General features: G+C 48.5%; 2 protein-coding genes across 2 annotated transcripts; one reads left to right on the top strand and one right to left on the bottom strand.

Moving 5' to 3' along the window:
* Positions 1–1,251: 1,251 nt before the first annotated feature.
* MAK16 (MAK16 homolog) lies at positions 1,252–9,781 on the top strand. Its single transcript, XM_004592738.3, has 10 exons — positions 1,252–1,358; positions 4,569–4,618; positions 4,711–4,820; positions 4,927–4,991; positions 5,199–5,350; positions 6,599–6,653; positions 8,181–8,255; positions 8,836–8,958; positions 9,312–9,377; positions 9,505–9,781. The coding sequence occupies exons 1-10, from the start codon at positions 1,344–1,346 to the stop codon at positions 9,703–9,705; spliced, it is 912 nt and encodes a 303-aa protein (XP_004592795.2). The 5' UTR covers positions 1,252–1,343; the 3' UTR covers positions 9,706–9,781.
* On the bottom strand, positions 8,734–18,863 carry TTI2 (TELO2 interacting protein 2). Its single transcript, XM_058670472.1, has 8 exons — positions 18,286–18,863; positions 16,615–16,801; positions 15,423–15,515; positions 13,213–13,400; positions 12,996–13,139; positions 10,918–11,080; positions 10,027–10,200; positions 8,734–8,880 (listed from the first exon to the last, which is right to left on the bottom strand). The coding sequence occupies exons 1-7, from the start codon at positions 18,861–18,863 to the stop codon at positions 10,096–10,098; spliced, it is 1,458 nt and encodes a 485-aa protein (XP_058526455.1). The 3' UTR covers positions 8,734–8,880; positions 10,027–10,095.
* Between the last annotated feature and the right edge of the window lie 140 nt (positions 18,864–19,003).

The following is a 19,003-nucleotide window of genomic DNA, read 5'->3' as shown; positions in this document are numbered from 1 at the left end:
TTCCCACATGGGAATAGAGTCTCAAGGCTTTGGGCTGTCTTTGACTGCTTTTCCAGGCCACAGATAGGGAGCTGGATGGGAAGTGGAGTAGCCGGGACATGAACCAGTGCCCATATTGGGACCCTGGTGCTCATAAGGTGAGGATTTAGCCATTGAGCCATCACACCAGGCCCTTGAGCTAATTTTTATAGAAGGGTTGAGACTTTGAATGAGTTTGAAAGTGTCTTTTTATCATTCTATTTAGAGAACTTCCTTCACCCATTTTTGGGATGTAGATTCCCTTTGCCTTCCTTCATCTGAGCATGTCTTGATTCCAATGACCCAAGGTTTGCATCATTCATCCACTCCCCACTAATCTGTACGTCCACCTGAGTCATCCACTTGCTTTGTTAATATCCCTGGGGCTGTTTCTGTGTCTCTACTCCAGTTGACACGTTATGGGGACACTAGGACAGTGGTGTGGTGAGAACAATCCTTAATCTACGCTTATGAAGCAATTTTAAAAATTATGCCTTTAGCATACCTTTAGTCCTCATCATAGGGCAACAGGTGACACACAGAGACCTGTCTGGATATAAATGCATATTAACCTAGGTTTAGCTCCCAAACCCATGCCTACCACCAAGATTTTCACCTGCATATGGCAAGAATCGCCTCATACAGGATGTCTTGGAGTATTTTGTAATAATGATAAGCATTCAAGGTAAGAGCCTGTGCCCTTTTCTTCCTTGGAGACTAACACAAAAACTGTGGTAGTAAAACTTTTCTTTTTCCACTAGCGAACTTCAGTGGCCGACCACGCTAAGCGTCCGAGGGACTAGCGGGTTTCTGAAAGAAACAGTTTGGAGCTTGGCCAAGGGGTGTACACACCAGCCTGGCCGGGCTTCGGAGGGGTCCGGAGTGGACGGCTGCACAGAGGAGGACGTGCGACCTCAGGGGTCAGCTCCGGGGCCGGCTGCACGGAGGAGGGCGTGTGGTCTTCGGGGTCAGCGTTAGGGACCGTGTGGGGCCGGCTGCAGGGAGGAGGGCGTGCGGCCTCAGGGGTCAGCTCCGGGGCTGGCTGCACGGAGAAGGCGTGTGGTCTTCGGGGTCAGCGTTAGGGACCGTGTGGGGCCGGCTGCAGGGAGGAGGGCGTGCGGCCTCAAGGGTCAGCTCCGGAGCCTGCTGCACAGAGCGGACGGCTTCACGCATGCGCCAGCTTCCCCCGGAACCAGGTCGCCAGGAGTCGCTGTGCGCGTGGCGCTGGGGAAGAAGGTCGGGCCTTCCGGAAGTGAGGCACCGGAAGTCGCCTGCTGTGTGCTCCCCGGACCCGGGCGGGTTCCGCACGCGGAGCCGCGTACACCATGCAGTCGGATGATGTGAGTCTTCTCCCGGGGTTCTTGCTCCCTGGCCTGGGCTCGGGGCGTTTCGCTATTTGGAAAGACGGGGTCTGCTCGGGTGGCCTGAACCCCGGGTTTGAGGACTTAGGGGATCACCTGAAGCTCCGGATGAGGGGCCAGCAGGCCGCCTGCTGAGCCCCAAGGATGTGCGGTGCCCAGCCGTGAAGGGCTGCTGGTCCCGGGCCGGCTGGTCCCCGGGGTGCCCAGCCGTGAAGGACTGCTGGCCCCGGGCTGGTTGGTCCCCAGGTGTTCAGCTGTGAAGGACTGCTGGCCCTGGGCTGGGTGGTCCCCGGGGTGCCCAGCCATGAAGGACCGCTGGCCCTGGGCTGGCTGGTCCCCGGGAGCCTGGGTCGTCCAGGTGCACGCTGACTCCTCGGGAGGCTTTCCCCGCTCCTCTGTGCGCCCAGGCTGTGATGTTGCAGGCATCTGTTTGTCCGCTTCTGGAAGACTTGGTTCATTCAGTGTGTTAGGTGTTATGGTAGTCACGGACCAAGGAGCACCCGCCTCAGATGTGGTGGAAAAGGCAGAAAGTAAGTGGAGAAACCCGCAGTTGCACCTCCATGACCCCGCTGGAGGGCTCAGGTGCACTGTCCCTGCCGACAGACCATGGCTGGGAGTCCCCTCAGGGCAAGTTTGAAGGGCTTGGGAGCAGAGATGGAACCAGCCGCTGTGAAGGGATGTGGAGGTGAAAGAGAAGAGAGAGAGGATGCTGCTGTGACGGAGTCTGGGAGATGGGAAAGACGAGCTGATGCGATGAACTTCCTGAGGGAACGCCTTGTCAGAAGTGTTCCAGAGGGAACACATTGGGAACGGCACCTGCTCGCTACCTGCAGGCGTTTGGAAGAGGTGGGAGAATGAAGGCGAGGCGATCAGGGTAGGATCAGAGTGGCTTCATTCAGCTAAGCCAGTAGCTGTAGGTGTCACCCATACAGCTGGTGACATGTCAGATGACCAGGAAGGTGGCATTTTGGATCCTCTAACATGTTTCCTATTGTGCCCCATCACACAAAGAAATTCCCAAAATTTATTTTATTTTTTTCAATACTTTTTTTTAGAATTTATTATTATTGGAAAGTCAGATCTACAGAAAGGAGAAGAGACAGAGAGGGAGATCTTCCATCTGTTGAGTCACTCTCCAAATACCTTAACAGATGGAGCTGAGCCAATACAAAGCCAGGAACCTGGAGCTTCCTCCAGGTCTCCCATGCAGATGCAGGGTCCCAAGGCTTTGAGCCATCCTTGACTGCTTTCCCAGGCCACAAGCAGGGAGCTGGATGCAGGGCGCCGGGATATGAACCGGCGACCATTTGGGATCCCATCGCATGTGAGGAGAGGAATTTAGCCACTAGGCTACCATACCAGGCCCCCAAAATTTATTGTTTTGTTTTACCCTTCTTCATGTTTCTTGCTCTGAAACTTTTTCCCAGTTTTTCAAGGCAGCTCATACCTAGACACTGTTTCTGTAGCTCTCCCCCACCCCGCATTAGACACCTAAAACTCTTTAAGGACTATCCTTGCTGGGGCAGGTGCTGTGGTGCAGCAGGCTGGGTTCCTCCTGTAGCCCCCCTCCCCCCTTTGGGGATGCCACATCCCACTTCTTTTTTTTTTTTTAAGACTTATTTATTTTTATTACAAGGTCAGATATACAGAGAGGAGGAGAGACAGAGAGGAAGATCTTCCGTCCGATGATTCACTCCCCAAGTAAGCGCAACGGCTGGTGCTGTGCCGATCCGAAGCCAGGAACCTCTTCCAGGTCTCCCACGTGGGTGCAGGGTCCCAAAGCTTTGGGCCATCCTTGACTGCTTTCCCAGGCCACAAGCAGGGAGCTGGATGGGAAGTGGAGCTGCCGGAATTAGAACCGGCGCCCATATGGGATCCCAGGGTGTTCAAGGCAAGGACTTTAGCTGCTAGACCACGCCGCCGGGTCCCCCACTTCTTGATAATGCTTTCTTGGAAGTGGCAGGTGATGACTCAAGGGCTTGGGCCCCTGCGTAGGAGACCCACAGGGCTTTCTGGATTCCTGGCTGTTGCAGAGTTGGAGAGTGAACTAGCAGATGGAAGGTCTCAATCATTTCCTCTCTCCCTCCTCCCTCTGTGTTTCCCCCTTCGTTCCAAGGAGAGGAAAAGTAAAACATTAAGAAAAAACAGGAGCTATCCTCCTTTCATTCAACAAATACTTGAATGTCTGCTGTGTCAGGACTAGGAAATGTGTCCTTCTTTTATATATATATTTTTTTATTTGAAAGGCAGATTTACAGAGAGAAGGAGAGATCTTTTGTCCACTGGTTCATTCCCCAAATGATCCAAAGCCAGGAACTTCTCCTGGGTCTCCCATGTGGATGCAGAGGTCCGAGGACTTGAGCCATCCTCTGCTGCTTTCCCAGCCATAAGCAGAGAGCTGGATCAGAAGTGGAGCAGCCAGAACACAAACTGGGGCCCAGATGGGATACTGTTGCTGTGGGTGAAGGATTAAGCTGCTATAGCACTATGCTGGCCTCAAGAGATGTCATTGTCTTAATAAATTAAATATATAGTAAATATTGAATGGCTAGTGAGCACATCAGTGGAGGAAAATAGATTATTTTTCTTGCCCTCAGTGAGATGAAGTTATGGCATATCTATCCAAACATCTCGGATTATGCGGACTTTTTTTTTTTTAAGATTTATTCATTTTTATTGGAAAGGCAGATACACAGAGAGGAGGAGAGACAGAAAGATCTTCCATCTGATGGTTCACTCCCCAAGTGGCCACAACGACTGGAGCTGAGCCAGTCTGAAGCCAGGAGCCAGGAACCTCTTCCAGGTCTCTCACACGGGTGCAGGGTCCCAAGGCTTTGGGCCATCCTCTGCTGCTTTCCCAGGCCACAAGCAGGGAGCTGGATGGGAAGCAGGGCCGCCGGGATTAGAACCGGCGCCCATATGGGATCCTGGTGCGTTCAAGATGAGGACTTTAACCATTATGCTATGGCGCCGGGCCCGGATTATGCAGACTTTAATGGAACACATTAAGTGAAAAGGGGGGGGAAATTATATATATGTATATATATATGATATCAGCTTGTTTTTTTCTGTTAGCACATAGACATAAGCATTCCTTTCTGTTATTCCTTGCAAAGACTTCTCAGAAGCAGTACCACCCTGGGATATTGTCTTTTTGATGAATGAGGCATCTGTGGGTTTGTCTTCTAGGTTATCTGGGATACACTGGGAAACAGGCAGTTCTGTTCCTTCAAAATAAGGTGAGTCCGCATTTGGAAGCATGGACTAAAATGTCTCCCGTTTCCCTCTCACTGACCGCCTGGTTATCTTTGTTTCTCTCCTCCCATCCCAGAACCAAGACTCAGGGCTTTTGCCGAAATGAGTACAGCCTGACTGGACTGTGCAATCGGTCCTCCTGCCCCCTGGCAAACAGCCAGTATGCCACCATCAAAGAAGAGAAAGGTAACGTCCTGGTCTCCACCCCCACGAGCACTTCTCACAGCTGTGAGGAAGCCGTGCCCTGGGCTCTCGGGCAAGAGCAGTAAAGAGGTTTTACTTTCCTCTGCAGGGCAGTGCTACTTGTACATGAAGGTGATAGAGCGAGCAGCTTTCCCCAGGCGCATGTGGGAACGGGTAAGGCTTGGGACGGAACCGGTGCTCACTGATGAAATGCGTCAGAAACACCATGTGCCCTTCCCCTGCCTTGGTCGTCGTGAGGTTAACCTTGGAAGCCATCCTCATTCAGGCCTTGACGCGTCATTAACAAAACCAAGATGTAATAAGCCATTTACCCTTGCCGCGTTAACTTGCTTTTTTGTTGTTGTTGTTGTTGTTTGGTAGGTTCGGCTTAGTAAGAACTATGAGAAAGCACTGGAGCAAATAGATGAAAACCTCATTTATTGGCCCCGTTTCATTCGGCATAAATGTAAGCAGAGATTCACCAAGATAACCCAGTACCTGATACGAATTAGAAAACTTACACTAAAACGACAGTAAGTATTTGGGCCATTATTTTTAAATCTTCCACAGATTTGTAACATGCTGTAGATTATGACCCTAAGACTGAAACCACTCACAGTGTTTTCTGATCCATTCAAATTTGTGTAAATTATTTGACAAGCAGAAAGACAGACAGGAAGAGGCAGAGAGGTCTTCTCTCGGTTGGTTCACTTCCCAGATGGCTCCAGAGGCCAGGGCTGGGCTGGTACTGACTGAAGCCAGGGCCCAGCTGCTTGGACCATCAACCGCTGCTTTCCCAGTCACATTAGAATGGAACTGGACTGGGATCAGAACGGGGACAGTTTGACCCAGTGTGTCATGAAATGTTAGCATTGTAAGCAGCAATTTAACCCATGACAGTGGGTGCTGGAAGGCTTTTAAAATAGTGGGGTAAGACTTGACCTTCCATACTTAAAAATCTTCAGAAGGTTTTCTTAACTCTCGAAGAGACTCTTGAAGATTGAAAATTACCGGGCCCAGCACAGTAGCCTAGTGGCTAAACTTCTCACCTTGCATATGCGTTGTGATCCTATATGGGCACCAGTTCATATCACAGCTGCTTCCCTTCCCATCCAGCTTCTTGCCTGTGGCCTGGGAAAGCAGTAGAGGATGGCCCAAAGCTTTGGGACCCTGCACCCGCTTGAGGGATCAGAGGAAGCTCCTGCTCTTGGCTTCAGATTGGCTCAGCTGCGCCATTGCAGACACTTGGGGAATGAGCCAGTTGACAGAAGAACTTTCTGTATCTCCTTCTCTGTAAAATCTGATTTTCCAATAAAAATAAGTAAATCTTTAAAAAAAAAAAAAGATTGAAAATTATGCACAAAATGTAAGTTGGAATGTAAAAACTTCCATCCTGATTCACTGAAACTTAGTTCAACAAGTGATATCAAACTACCTGAAATAGTAGAATCCATTTTTAAGGAGTGTTAGTCCCTAATAGTTTTTCATTGTGACTTGGTTGCTAAGAGTTCATCTTCTAACGGCTAATTTTTTTTCCTCTCCACATAAACACTACTCTTACTTGGTGAATACTTTCAGAAGCCTCAGAATTCCTAAGGACCAAAAAAGCACTCTGGAAAGTGATTTTATAACATTAAGTGTCTAGAAACTTTTGCGTAAATTTGCTGTATCGAAGGCTGCAGTCTATAAAACTGATACTGATCTTTTCCCCCTTTGCTTTGAAAAGCAACACATAACACATGAACTGGTGGTTTTCTGATAGTATGTTTTCTTTTCTGTAGGAAGAAGCTTGTTCCTTTGAGTAAAAAGGTGGAGAGAAGGGAGAAAAGAAGAGAGGTAACTGATTATTCCAGTGTTTACTGGTGTTCACCCTGGGAGAGGGCTGTAGCACCTTCTGCGTAGTGCGTCAGGCCCCGGCAGTGTTCACTGATGTATCTGATTTATCATATCCTCAGATTATGACTTTGATCTGGAAGCTTCGAGGATATATATAATGAAGGGTGAAAAGAATGTAATCAATTGAGGTCCACATCTCCTTTTTGAAATTCTTGAGTTCAGATATTTCAGAACTCAAGTGTTGGCGCTTTAATCCATCGTTACATATTCCTCTCAGCAAGGTCTGAGCATTCTAATGTAATCACTATTTCTGCAGTGAAAAGATAATGTTCACACTAAATTTTGTTTTGTTTTGATGCTTTTAATTAGTCTCATGTCTGTTTCCATCAGAGCTGCTAATTTCAGTTTGGGGAATATTAAAATTACTAGTGAAGAACTGGAAACTGCTTTGATCTGGGAATATTTGCTTCTGTGTAGTAGACCAGTGTGCTTTTGTCGTAGACTGGTACTAGTATTACCTTACCCTTATCCCTGGAAAACATGCTAGTGAGCACGCTCCAACCTTTGTCCGAGGGTCTGCCTCACTTGCCCCTCCCTCAAGCTGCCTTTTTCAGCAGCAAGACCCAGAAGCAGGTGTTCTGAGCAGTCATGTTTAGTATTTGCTTTGCTGACCTCCCTTTCACCAGTGGGCGTTTACTTGCCAGAGTTGCCATGTTTTGTTAAGAGGTAACCTTGATAATCTCTTTCTGTTTTGTTCCCATCATTTGCTGGATTTTGTATCTCAGATCTTAACCATTGACTTCTACCTCATCAATAGAAGTTTTGAACATGCTTTTCCCAATCTTATACATCTGTATACTTCCTCTAATTGTATCATGTGTACTATAAACAATAGTTCGTGATATAGCAAAAACAAGGCTCTCGTTCTTAGCCGAGTATCAATTTGTCCCTTTAAAAAATTATTTTTATTTGAAAGGCAAATTTAACAGAAAAGGAGAGACAGAGAGAGGGGTCTTCTATTTGCTGATTCACCCCAAAAATGCTGCACTGGCCCGCAGTGCAGAGACCCAAGGACCCAGGTCATCTTCAGCTGTTTTTCCCAGGCACATCAGAGTGGAGCTACATCAAAGTAGAGCAGCCCAGACTGAAATCAGCATGCATATGGGATGCTAGCATTGCAGGAAGCAGCTTAACTTCCTTGATTGTTCTGATCCTGCTCCTTGTCTAACGCACCTGGAAAGACAGATCATAGCTCAGCTACCTGGATCCCTGCCACCCGCGGAGACCAGAGAGTTCATGGCTCCTGGCTCATGCTGTTTTCGGGAGAATCTGCAGTTGGAGGATCTTTTTCCGTTAGTGTCACTCTGCCCGAGGGCAAGCCAGAACTCAGACCTACACCTGTGTGAAATGGAGTCCAAGTGTGTCTTAACTATTTACAAATGCCCGTCTCTACATCATCCTTAGCAGAAGAGAAGTTTGTTTTTATAGACTAATGAAATAAATGGGTTTGATTTTTGTCTCTTTCAGGAAAAGGCTTTAATAGCTGCTCAGCTGGACAATGCCATTGAAAAGGAATTACTGGAAAGGCTGAAACAAGACACGGTGAGAAAGCTAGTAGCTCTGGGGGCACCTATTTTTTGAGGTGGTACTGTGTTTTATTTTTTCAAAAATTCTAGAATGACCCCTACTCTTATGTTTGTCTTTAGAATACAGGCCTGGCATCCTCATTTTAATTCACTGGTGTGAGCACACACAATGTGGCAGCTCCCCTTGCTAATCTATTTACTTTAAGAGCTCGGTTTCCTCCATTATTCCCCAACTCTCACTCATGAACTCTCACTCATGTTCCCAAATGCAGCAAGGTTCTTTAAAAAGTTTTTATTCTTTTTAAAAATTAATTTTATTTCGACAAAAATAGTACTTTTTTCTGTATTTCTGCTTATCAGCAAAGTTCATTTGTCAATACATTTTATAATTACTATATTTTAAATAATCCAAATCCATCCAAAGAAGTGACATATTTGACATTATCCAGTGATTATTTTAAATATCAGAAATACTTTCAGACACTGTTAAAAAAACAGACACTGTCATAAATCGCTGAAAGCAAGCTTATGGGACAGAGGGACTTGAAGTGTAACGTCCAGAAGTGTTTGAAGCCACCTGTGTTCCTGTTCTTCAGTACGGCGACATCTACAACTTCCCCATTCACGCTTTTGACAAGGCCCTGGAACAACAGCAGGCAGAGAGTGACTCTTCTGATGAGGAAAAAGATGACGAAGAGGAGGAGGAGGAGGAGGATGAAGTAAGTTTATTTGGTCACACGGTAACTAATGCGACAGGATATATTTTTCTGTCATTCAGAGTCAGTTCCTTACCCAACACTTTGAACATTTTTTTTTTTTTTTGGCACGTATGTTTTGATTTGGTCAACTGCCTTGTTCTCTAGGCCAAACCAACAACAAACGAAATTACAACTTACTGGCATTCTAATCACTTCCTCTGTATAGATTTTCAACCAACTAAAATGAAGGTGTGAAGTCTAAGTCCAAAAGTATTAAACTTGATTGGGAAAAAGCTAAAACTTGCTTGTTTATTAAATACACTCTGATGATTGTTATTTACCGAATAAACAGAACCTGTCATGCTTTATTTTAGGTTGTGGGAAAAAGAGAGTTTGTGGAAGATGAGGAGGTGGATGAGAGTGATATAAGTGATTTTGAGGTGAGTTCTACAAACAAACAACTCTTTGGCCATCAGGAGTTTCTCAACATACAGAGCTGATCTCCAGCTTGAGGGACCAACCACGGGAGTCTGGAGAAAGCTAGCTCTCTCCTTCCTCTATCCGCAGGATATGGATAAACTGGACGCCAGCAGTGACGAAGACCAGGACAGCGAGTCCTCCAGCGAAGAGGAGGCAAACGCCCCTCACGCAAAACACAAAGGCAAAGCGCCCTTGAAAGGCCCTCTGCAGCGAAAACGAGCCTATGTGGAGATCGAATACGAGCAGGAGACAGAGCCCCTGGCCAAGGCCAAAACCACAGCCACCTGACGTTCCCCCAGGCAGCTGCAAATGGGACCCAACATGCTGAACTGTGAACTTATCTCAAACACCTCCAGGTTTTCTTGTCATGTTGAACACAGACAGTGAGCAAGACATGAAGTCTGTGGAGGAATACCTTAATTTTTGAACAGAGTATTTTTATAGCATGTATAGTTTAACCCCACACAGCTTAAAAGATCTGTTCTTGAAGCTGGATATAACTGGTTCTAAATACTAATTTCCTTATGTCTTTATACCATGGCATTTTGATTCTTGCTCTTTTCCCTAATCCTCTGGGCATGAAGGAAAGAGAAAAGGAGAGAGACTTACAATGTTCAGTATCAGAGACTCCATCTGTACAACATGAGATAGGAAGAAAACCCTTTCTTCTTGGGTGTCTTACGTTCCTTGCTGGGGGGCAGCTTCAGAAGCCTGGTGCACTTTTCTCAGACAGCTCACCACCTTATGGTCTTCACAGCTTTGGAGAACTTTGGCCAGGAGAATCTGAAACACCAACATAGGCTTTGATTTACCCAACCCTTTTATCTTGAATTCTCACACGCAAGAAAAAAGTAGATGATACCAAGCCAACTGGTGTTAACATGCTTATAAAGATGTTTTATGCAGCCAAGGCAAATCAGGTTGAAAATAGGGCTTAACTAAGATTCAGTTTGAAGAAACCGTAAGACAGCAAACTCCATACCGTCTCCAAACATTTTCAGGGCATTTTTCCATGCCTTCAGTCGTATCCGAGTGCCCAGGTTCAAGGCCTGGCTCTCCTGTGCTGTGCGGCTTGGGAAGCAGTACTAATGGCTGGTACTGGCTCCCTGCCACTGCTGTGGAGCCCCAGCTCGTACTGCAGGCTTCAGCCTGACCCGGCCCTGACTGTCACAGGCATCTGTTATTACTCCTACAAGGGCCTATAGCTCATTATTTCTCCTTTTTGAATTCAGAGGACTAGAGTAGATGCAAATTCCACTTTTTCATCAGGATGTTTTTGCCCGTTATCTATCCTAAACCCCAGTGACAGCCAATCCTCCTCCTTTTTGTCTAAATGGTTCCAAATTGTTTTAAGAGAAAATAAGGCATTTTATCAACCTCAATAAAACCCTGTTGCATTCATTTCCAGACTTGGTCAAGCACGGGAACAACAAATTATAATCCATCTCAGGAATTCTCTGATGAGGCACCCCTGAAAGCAAGCTGCTGCCCCCATCTTACCTTCACCTGTCCGTGCGAGCAGTGGTCCAGGATAATCAGGCACTCCGTGGCCTCCTGCAGCAGGGCACTCTTAACAGGTTCAGGTGTAAGGCTTGGATCCCTTGCTACATCACATATGAGCTTCAAGAGAGCCTTCAGAAAAACCACAAGTCTACAGGGAACTCTAGAATCAGGAAGAAAAACTAAGTCATACTCAATCAGGATATGAAAATTGAGAGATGTTAAAGGGCCGTGTGGTGGAAAGCTCTCGTTTCGTAAATGCACTAAAGCCAAAGGTACGAGACACAGAAGGCCACGGAGCTGGAAACAGCAGACTTCAGATTTGTTAACGTCAAGTCTGTTATGTCCATGGCACACTGCCTGCATACATACTGGCCTCCCTAAAACTCTCCTTCCAGAAACTGGTTCTCTTTACAGGAAAACGGCAGCCACCTCAACTGAGGAAGAGGAGTAATCCGGGTCCCTCCTTGCTAAACAAAGTCAGAAATGTGAGGGAGGGGCCGCTGCTGTGGCACAACACGTAATACCAGCATCTCATGCATGTCGGTTCATTTCCCAGTGGCTTCACTTCCAATCCAGCTCCCAGCTAATGGCCTGGGAAAAGTAGGTAACTCAGGTGCTTGGGACTCAACCACCCAAGTGTGAGACACAGAAGGTTTGGCTCCTTGGTCTGGCCCAGTATAAGGTGTTGGCAGCCATTTGGAAAATGAACCAGCAGGAGGAAGATCTCTGTCTCTCTCTGTAACTCTGACTTTCAAAATAGAGGGTCACAAAATAGTGTGAGGGAAATAAGCTTGGCTTTGGAGACTTGAAATTATAAGTCATTTCAGGTCCTCCTTTGCAATTGGTTAGTAAGTCCAGCTTATTTCCAATTACTAACTTTCCTGATAGCTTTCATTCTCTTCAAGAATTCTGAAAATGGACAGTGGTGATAACTGATAACATTACGATTATACACTTCATCTATTTTTTTTACTACCAGTAAAAACTACAAAATTTTGAAGCTGGAAAGTCATTAGTTTGTGATGTTAAACCATGCATGGTAAACCGTATTTCCAGACAGCAATGTAGGAGGTACATTTTATCCCTTCATCTAAAAAAACCCATTCTCCGGAGACTGCTATGCCTCCCAGAGCTGTTACTCACTTTTTATAATCTCTTCAGTTTCTACTCAGCGCCCTGCATTTATTCACCTCCTCCTTCAACCTGCAGCCTCTGTCTCTGTTCTTTAAAGGCCTTATACAATTTGATTTTATCTGTTCATTCTACTGTAGTCCAGTCATTCCTCAAACATCTGTGTACCTAACAGCAGGTGCAGAGTAGCCCTTGTAGAGTAACAGGCAGAGTCTTGCATTGTGCTGGAGGTTACAATTTAAAATGGTAAACAAATAAAGGCAATCTAGTTACAAATGTGACTAAGGTAAAGACTGGGGTAAGAAGTGACTCTGGATTCCTTTTACATTGATGAAATGAGGAAACAGGGTCTAGGCTAGATATTAAACCTTGCTGGAGTGCAGGCTCCTCTAGCTAAATTAAATTTACAGTTATTTCAGCAAAGACCCCCTTTGGCTGACTACATGGGGGCCTGCTATAACCTTGACCCCTGAGGCTCTGGCAGCCAGAACATTAGCACAGCATCCTCCTGCTGGCTGCTCTGCAGGTAGCAAATGATGTGCTATAAAGTACTCCATCCTCCACTAGACTCCAGGACCTTTTAGATAAACTGAGTAAAGCCCGTCTCACTTCTAAGGGGCCCTGAATATCCTTACATACAAGACATCATTCACAATAACTTCTTTTTCCTGCAGAATGTTAAAGAGCATTTGGGTGGACATTCTTCAAAACACCCATCTAAGCCACTCATGTGTGTTTGAAAGAAAAGCACTGGTGTCAAAAATATTCAAATATGAGCACCTGGAAAAACTAAATATATTTCATCTTTCTAATGAGATTTTCTGTCTTTAGGTGTGTAAAAATGGGAGGTACTCAAATATGACATATATTTAATATCTACACTAAACAAAGAGAAAACTGGCTGAGTTTTGTCCCTTTTAGCACAGCTGTCCTGCCTTCTGTACCTGGGCCATGTGCACTGCATGACCAGTTTCAGGGTCTCCAGTATCTTCAGTCTGGCCTCTTCCTCTGGGCCATCATAGACCTCCAGATAGCCAAGGATGACTCGCTCCAGCCTTTTCATGTGCCTCACAGTTAGGATCCCCAGCCTAGAACGGGAAGACAAGCCGTAGCCCCAGGGCTGAGCAGGGGAACCCCACTTCCCAGCCGTGAGGCACTCGCCTCCTGACGAACGCTGGCAGGTTTCTGGCGTAGGTCCTGCGCAGCAGGATGCGGTGCTCAGGCTCCATGTGGGTCAGGACCAGCTGCAGGACCGCGTCACAGTGCGTGGTGGGGCGGGACGCCTCTCCCTTCCACTGCAGGCCTTTCTCAAGGACGGGGAATAAGTCCAGCAGGCACGGGAGGACAGCCTACGGGGAGGGATGCACGCATGTGTAACATTCAGCTTTCCCAAATACTTCAGCAAGCTGCTGCCTTGGGGTTCCTGCCATAGAGGTTTAGACGATACTAACAACCGTATAGTAAGTATGTATAACTTTGTATTTTTTTAAAAGATTTATTTTTATTGCAAAGTCAGATATACAGAGAGGAGAGACAGAGAAGATCTTCCATCCGCTGATTCACTCCCCAAGCAGCTGTAATGGCCAGAGCTGAGACGATCTGAAGCCAGGAGGCAGGAACTTCCTCCAGATCTCCCAGCAGGTGCAGGGTCCCCAGGCTTTGGACCGTCCTTGACTGCTTTCCCAGGCCACAAGCAGGGAGTTGGATGGAAAGAGGGGCTGCCAGGATTAGAACCAGTGCCTATATGGGATCCTGGAGCGTGCCAAGATGAGAACTTTAGCTGCTAGGCTACTGCGCTGGGCCCCATCATCTTGTTATTATCAAGCCTTCTTGGTATTCTTATCCCTATCTGATAGTAACAGTTAATACCTTCTCTACAAGCCTACTAATTTGTAAAATGAGAATAGGAAAGTTGAAGTTAAGTTCAGAATTAGGAATCTAAGTTCACTGCCACTAGGTCATTAAGTCTAAGAGACCTTCAAATCAACTCTGACCACCCTAAGTATGCTTCAGTGTTGGGCACCTACAGTTCTGCTGGAAGTTTTGGTTTCTCTCATTGGTGTTCTGAGTGTCTTACAGTCTCTTTGTCCACTATCTTCAGAACCCAAACCTTTTTAGCTGTAAGTACCTGGATTCTCACACTCAAGCTGAAAAGGACGAGAAAGACCGCAGGGGGGGGAAGGCACATGGATGTGGCGGCAGTGATGATGTCACGCAGGATGCCTGCCCCAGCTCTGCCTCCCACCCACATCCAGCTTCCTGCTAACTGTCGTACACTGGGAAGCAAGGCTGAGCCCTCAAATACTCAGGACCCTGCCACCCGCCTGGGAGATTTGCTTTGAACTCCTGGTTCCTGGCTTCAGCCTGGCAGAACCCTCGCTATCGGAGACATTTGGGGAGTGAATTAGCTAATGGACAATCTCTCCCTGTCTGCTTTCAAATAATACATTTAAAAAATAAGTTTCGGCTCAGAGCAGCAGCCTAGCAGCTCAAGTCCCATATGGGTGCCGGTTCTAATCCCGGCAGCTCCATTTCCCATCCAGCTCCCTGCTTGTGGCCTGGGAAAGCAGTTGAGGACAGCCCAAAGCTTGGGGACCCTGCACCTGCATGGGAGACCTGGAAGAGGTTCCTGGCTTCAGATCATCTCAGCTTCAGCCGTTGCAGCCGCTTGGGGAGTGAACCATCAAATGGAAGATCTTCCCTTCTGTCTCTCCTCCTCTCTGTATATCTAACTTTCTAATAAAAATAAATCTAAAAAAAAAAAATTATACCCCTGATTTTATGTAATTTTCTTGCTTCTGACTTCAGAATGTTCTTCATCCTCCTAAGCATCTCCATCCTTCATAAGCAAATACCATTTCAGTCCTCAAATCCCCTAAACCCTCCACCCACCCCTCCTGCCAGCCGCTGTGGAGTCACCACAGCGCACACAGGCTGTCCCAGGGCAGCTTCACTCAGTACAGTTCACACACTTGGTGCATGCACACATCATCACGTTTACAACAGCATCTCCACAGAGGACTTCTCAACCCCTAAAGGCAGCCTGGCCCACCCTCAGAGCCCACAACGGCTGCTGGCACACAGCAGGCACTCGAGGTCTCTGCCAATGACAGGAAAGCAGCACCAGACAGGCAGTTTGTGTGTTAATGTAAGCACAGAAAGAAAAACATTTAAATTTTTAAAACCACAACTTTCTGTGACATAAAACGACCCCCCATGTGGAGCCAGGCCCCAGCAGCATGGCTGCCTGCTTGGTGCCAGCACAGCTCAGCTTGCCAGGGCGCACCGTCCCTTTCCAGATCTCTCAGCAGTGCCACCTGCTGCTCCTCCCAGGGAAGCCACAACCGCGCAGCAGCATCGCTTCCACTCACCTCAATGAGCTGGTGCTCTGGTGCATACAGGTGGTTGAAAATGGCATGGTACAGGACCTCGGCTCTGTTATACTGGAGCAAATCTGCCGCTGGCTGCAATAAGACGTTTCCAATTACTCCAAGTTTTCTTAGGCCGACAAAACCTTGAGGATTTCTGAAAACTGGATGATGCGTATCCATGGGGAGCCACCACGCACTCTCTGTGCATACATACATTTTAAAGAATTATTTTACTTGAAAGGGAGAGAGGAAGGTCAGAGTGTACTCTCGTCTGCCCACATGTTCCCCAGAGGGCCACAAAGGCTGAGGGGCCGAGGGCAGGAGCCAGGAACCCCGGCCATTAACGTAAGTTCAATGGGTCAGTACTGCTGCCCAAGGCTCAAGTCAGCAGGCACTGTGCGCTGATTCAGGCTTCGGGACTGTGCATCCTAACTGGCTCCTTAACCTTTCGGTGACTGATTACTCCTCTCTGTGTATTACAGAAGTCCCATAATACAGAGCTTTGAAAAGCAAAGGTTCCTCGGAGCCAGCGCTGAGGCACAGTGGGTAAACCTGCTGCCCATGATGCCAGCATCTCACACAGGTATCGGTTCATGTCCCAGCTGCTCCACGTCTGATCCAGCTCCCTGGGGATGGCTTGGGAAATATAATGGAGAATGGCTCAAGTGTTTGGGGACCTGTCACTCACGTGGAAGTCCTACATGGAGTTCCAGGCTCTCAGTTTTGTTTTGTTTATTTTTTTTAATATTTATTTTTATTGTAAAGTCAGATATACAGAGGAAGAGAGAGAGGAAGATCTTCCATCCAATGATTCACTCCCCAAGTGCCTGCAATGGCCAGAACTGCATTGATCTGAAGTCAAGAGCCAGCAGCCTCTTCCAGGTCTCCCACGTGGGTGCAGGGTCCCAAAGCTTTGGGCCGTCCTCGACTGTTTTCCCAGGCCACAGGCAGGGAGCTGGATGGGAAGTGGAGCTGCCGGGATTAGAACTGGTGCCCATAATGGGATCCCGGGCGTGCAAGGTGAGGACTTTAAACACTATGCTATTGCTCCGGGCCATACCCAAGTTATCTTAATGACTTGACATTACGAGAATGCCAGCAGACAAAAAACACAGAAGCTTCAGTGAAAACAAAGCAGCGATCTTGCCAACAGGACCAGCCCTGGCTGTCTCATCGGTACAGAGGTGCCTACCACATTGAGCACAATGTGCTGCAGGCAGCGCACGCCCAGGATCTTGTTCTCAGTTTGATAATCATCCGAGATGAGCAGCGACGGAGGGAGGACCCCTTCCAAATGTTGGCTCAGCCAGGGGCGAGTGACCTGCTGCAGTGTCCATGAGAATATGTGCTTGACGGCCGGGTTCTTCTTCCAGGAGTCCCTGTGTGCACGTGTGACAAACAACATGGAGTCAACGGACGTGTTCAAGAGAACAAAGTCAGCCAGTTCAAACAAACACACTGCTTTCCTGTCCTCCGGAGAAAAACATGTCTCTTTAAGAGAACTCTGGATTTTGGGCCCTGCGTGGTAGCATAGTGGTTAAAGTCCTTGCCTTGCACGCACCAGGATCCAATGCGGGGGGCCAGTTCTTATCTCAGCTGTTCCATTTCCCATCCAGCTCTCTGTTTGTGGCCTGGGAAAGCAGTCAAGGACGGCCCAAAGCCTTAGGACCCCGCACCCGGGTGGGAGAGCCGGAAGAAACTTCTGGCTCCTGGCTTCGCATTGGCACAGCTCCAGCCATTGCAGCCACTTGGGGAGTGAATCATCGGACGGAAGATCTTCCTCTCTGTCTCTCCTCCTCTGTGTATATCTGACTTTCCAATGAAAAATAAATAAAAAGTTCTCTACCACCTCACTACTGCTTAATATTAAGTCTCTAAGAAAAACAATAAATTAAGTTTGAAAGATAACTAATTCTATAACATATACTCCAAGATCTGTATTAAAATAACTTAAGTAAAATCCATTTAACACTCACTCAGGGATCTAAGTCTAAAGCTCCCTGTGTGAGAAGCAGCCATTTACAACCACAGCTGTGTGAAGCACTGTGCTTATACTGTGTGAAGATGTGCTCAGCATTAAAGACCCAAGTAAAGGAAATCTCTCAGTGCAGCTACCATTACAAAGGAACCAACATTTGCACAGTACTCTACAGCTTAGAAACTGTGTTTACACACACAAATTAACTAAGCTTTAAACTAGCAACCACAGGATAACAGGTGCATTATCCTTCCATCACACATGAGGCTGGGATTCACATCCCAAACATTGTTGCTCTATCCAATCACCACTCAAATGAGATCCTTTCAAGTCCCGTAAATTTCAACCATAGGCTCAAATTCCCACCCCCACCTAAGGTAGGAAATACAGAAGTGCAGGGAGGGCCCAGTGTGGTAGCCTAGTGGCAAAAGTCCTCGCCTTATGTGTGCGCGCCAGGATCCCCTATGGTCGCTGGTTCATGCCCTGGCTACTCTACTTCCCATCCTGCTCCCTGCATGTGGCCTGGGAAAGCAGGGCAGGATGTCCCAAAGCCCTGGGACCCTGCACCCGCTCCTGACTTCAGATCGGCTCTGGCCACTCAGACCATGTGGGGTATGAACAAGCAGATGGAAGATCTTCCAGTTCCTTTTCTCCATAAATCTGACCTGCCTTTCCAATGGAAAAAACAAAAACCAGGTGAAGAATCGCCTCTTTTCCAAGGTAGCTCTCGGGAGGACGGGAGAAAGTTTTAGAACATTCAATCTCAAGACGTCAGTACTTGCTAAGGTATAGTTAATGCCATGTATGCTGCGCGAGCCCTAACACGTCTGTGCTGCGCACACTCGCATCTTCCTGAACCGCGTTCCGCCACGGCGCCGCACTCACTTGTTCAGCTGGGGTCTGAGCAGCCCCAGGATCCCGCCAAAGCGGCCCCGGTCCTCGGCGGTCTCCCCGCGCAGGAAGCCGGCCACGGAGCTGCAGCCGGCGGCCCGGAGCAGCGAGGCCAGCGCCTCGGCCGCCACGGCGCGGGACTCGGGGCTGCTCCAGGGCCGCTCGGCGCCGTGCGTGACGGCGAACAGGTACACGGGCCCCGCCACGTGCCGCAGGCCCGCCCGGCCCGCCGCGCCCAGCACCCGCAGCAGCAGCCGCCCGGCTCGGGCCGCCCTCTCGGCCTGCCCGCCGCCCCGCTCCTCCTCCCCGGCCGGCGCCGCGCACGTCTCCAGGGCCCGGGCCACCCGCCCCAGGAGCTCGGCCATGCCGTCGTCGTCCGCCAGCAGCCGGCCGCCCTCCGCGGCTTCCAGGAGCGCGCCCAGCTCGCCCAGCGCCTGCTCCCGGGCCGCACGGCCCCGCCGCGCCTCGGGCGCGGAGAGACGGTGCAGAACGTCGGAGAGAGCGCCCGGCAAGGCGGACGGCGACAGCAGGGCCTGCGCTCCGGGCGAGTCCATCGCTCCGGCCGGCTCCATCGCTCCGGCCACACAGCTCGCCAAGGCGCAGGCGCGGCGGCCACGCCCCCTTTCCGGCAGCAGCTCCGGGTCCGGCTGCTTCCGGTTCCCGCAGAGCAGGCACTCTACGTCTTTTCACGACGTGTGCGGATCGTAAAGCA

The sequence above is a fragment of the Ochotona princeps genome, chromosome 11, assembly GCF_030435755.1.
Source record: "Ochotona princeps isolate mOchPri1 chromosome 11, mOchPri1.hap1, whole genome shotgun sequence".
Classification (NCBI taxonomy): Eukaryota; Metazoa; Chordata; class Mammalia; order Lagomorpha; family Ochotonidae; genus Ochotona; species Ochotona princeps.
Note: the sequence above shows the minus strand (reverse complement) of the source record. Positions and strands in the feature narration are given on the sequence as shown.

Bases quoted from the DNA above. Each gene is read 5' to 3' on its own strand.
- MAK16 (XM_004592738.3), top strand. The intron at 5,351-6,598 runs GTAAGTATTTGG...TCTTTTCTGTAG, and splicing joins AAACTTACACTAAAACGACA to GAAGAAGCTTGTTCCTTTGA. The intron at 8,959-9,311 runs GTAAGTTTATTT...GCTTTATTTTAG, and splicing joins AGGAGGAGGAGGAGGATGAA to GTTGTGGGAAAAAGAGAGTT.
- TTI2 (XM_058670472.1), bottom strand. From the start codon at position 18,863: ATGGAGCCGGCCGGAGCGATGGACTCGCCCGGAGCGCAGGCCCTGCTG. The intron at 11,081-12,995 runs GTACAGAAGGCA...TCCTGATTCTAG, and splicing joins ATGCAGTGCACATGGCCCAG to AGTTCCCTGTAGACTTGTGG. The intron at 10,201-10,917 runs GTAAGATGGGGG...TTGGTGTTTCAG, and splicing joins GCTCGCACGGACAGGTGAAG to ATTCTCCTGGCCAAAGTTCT.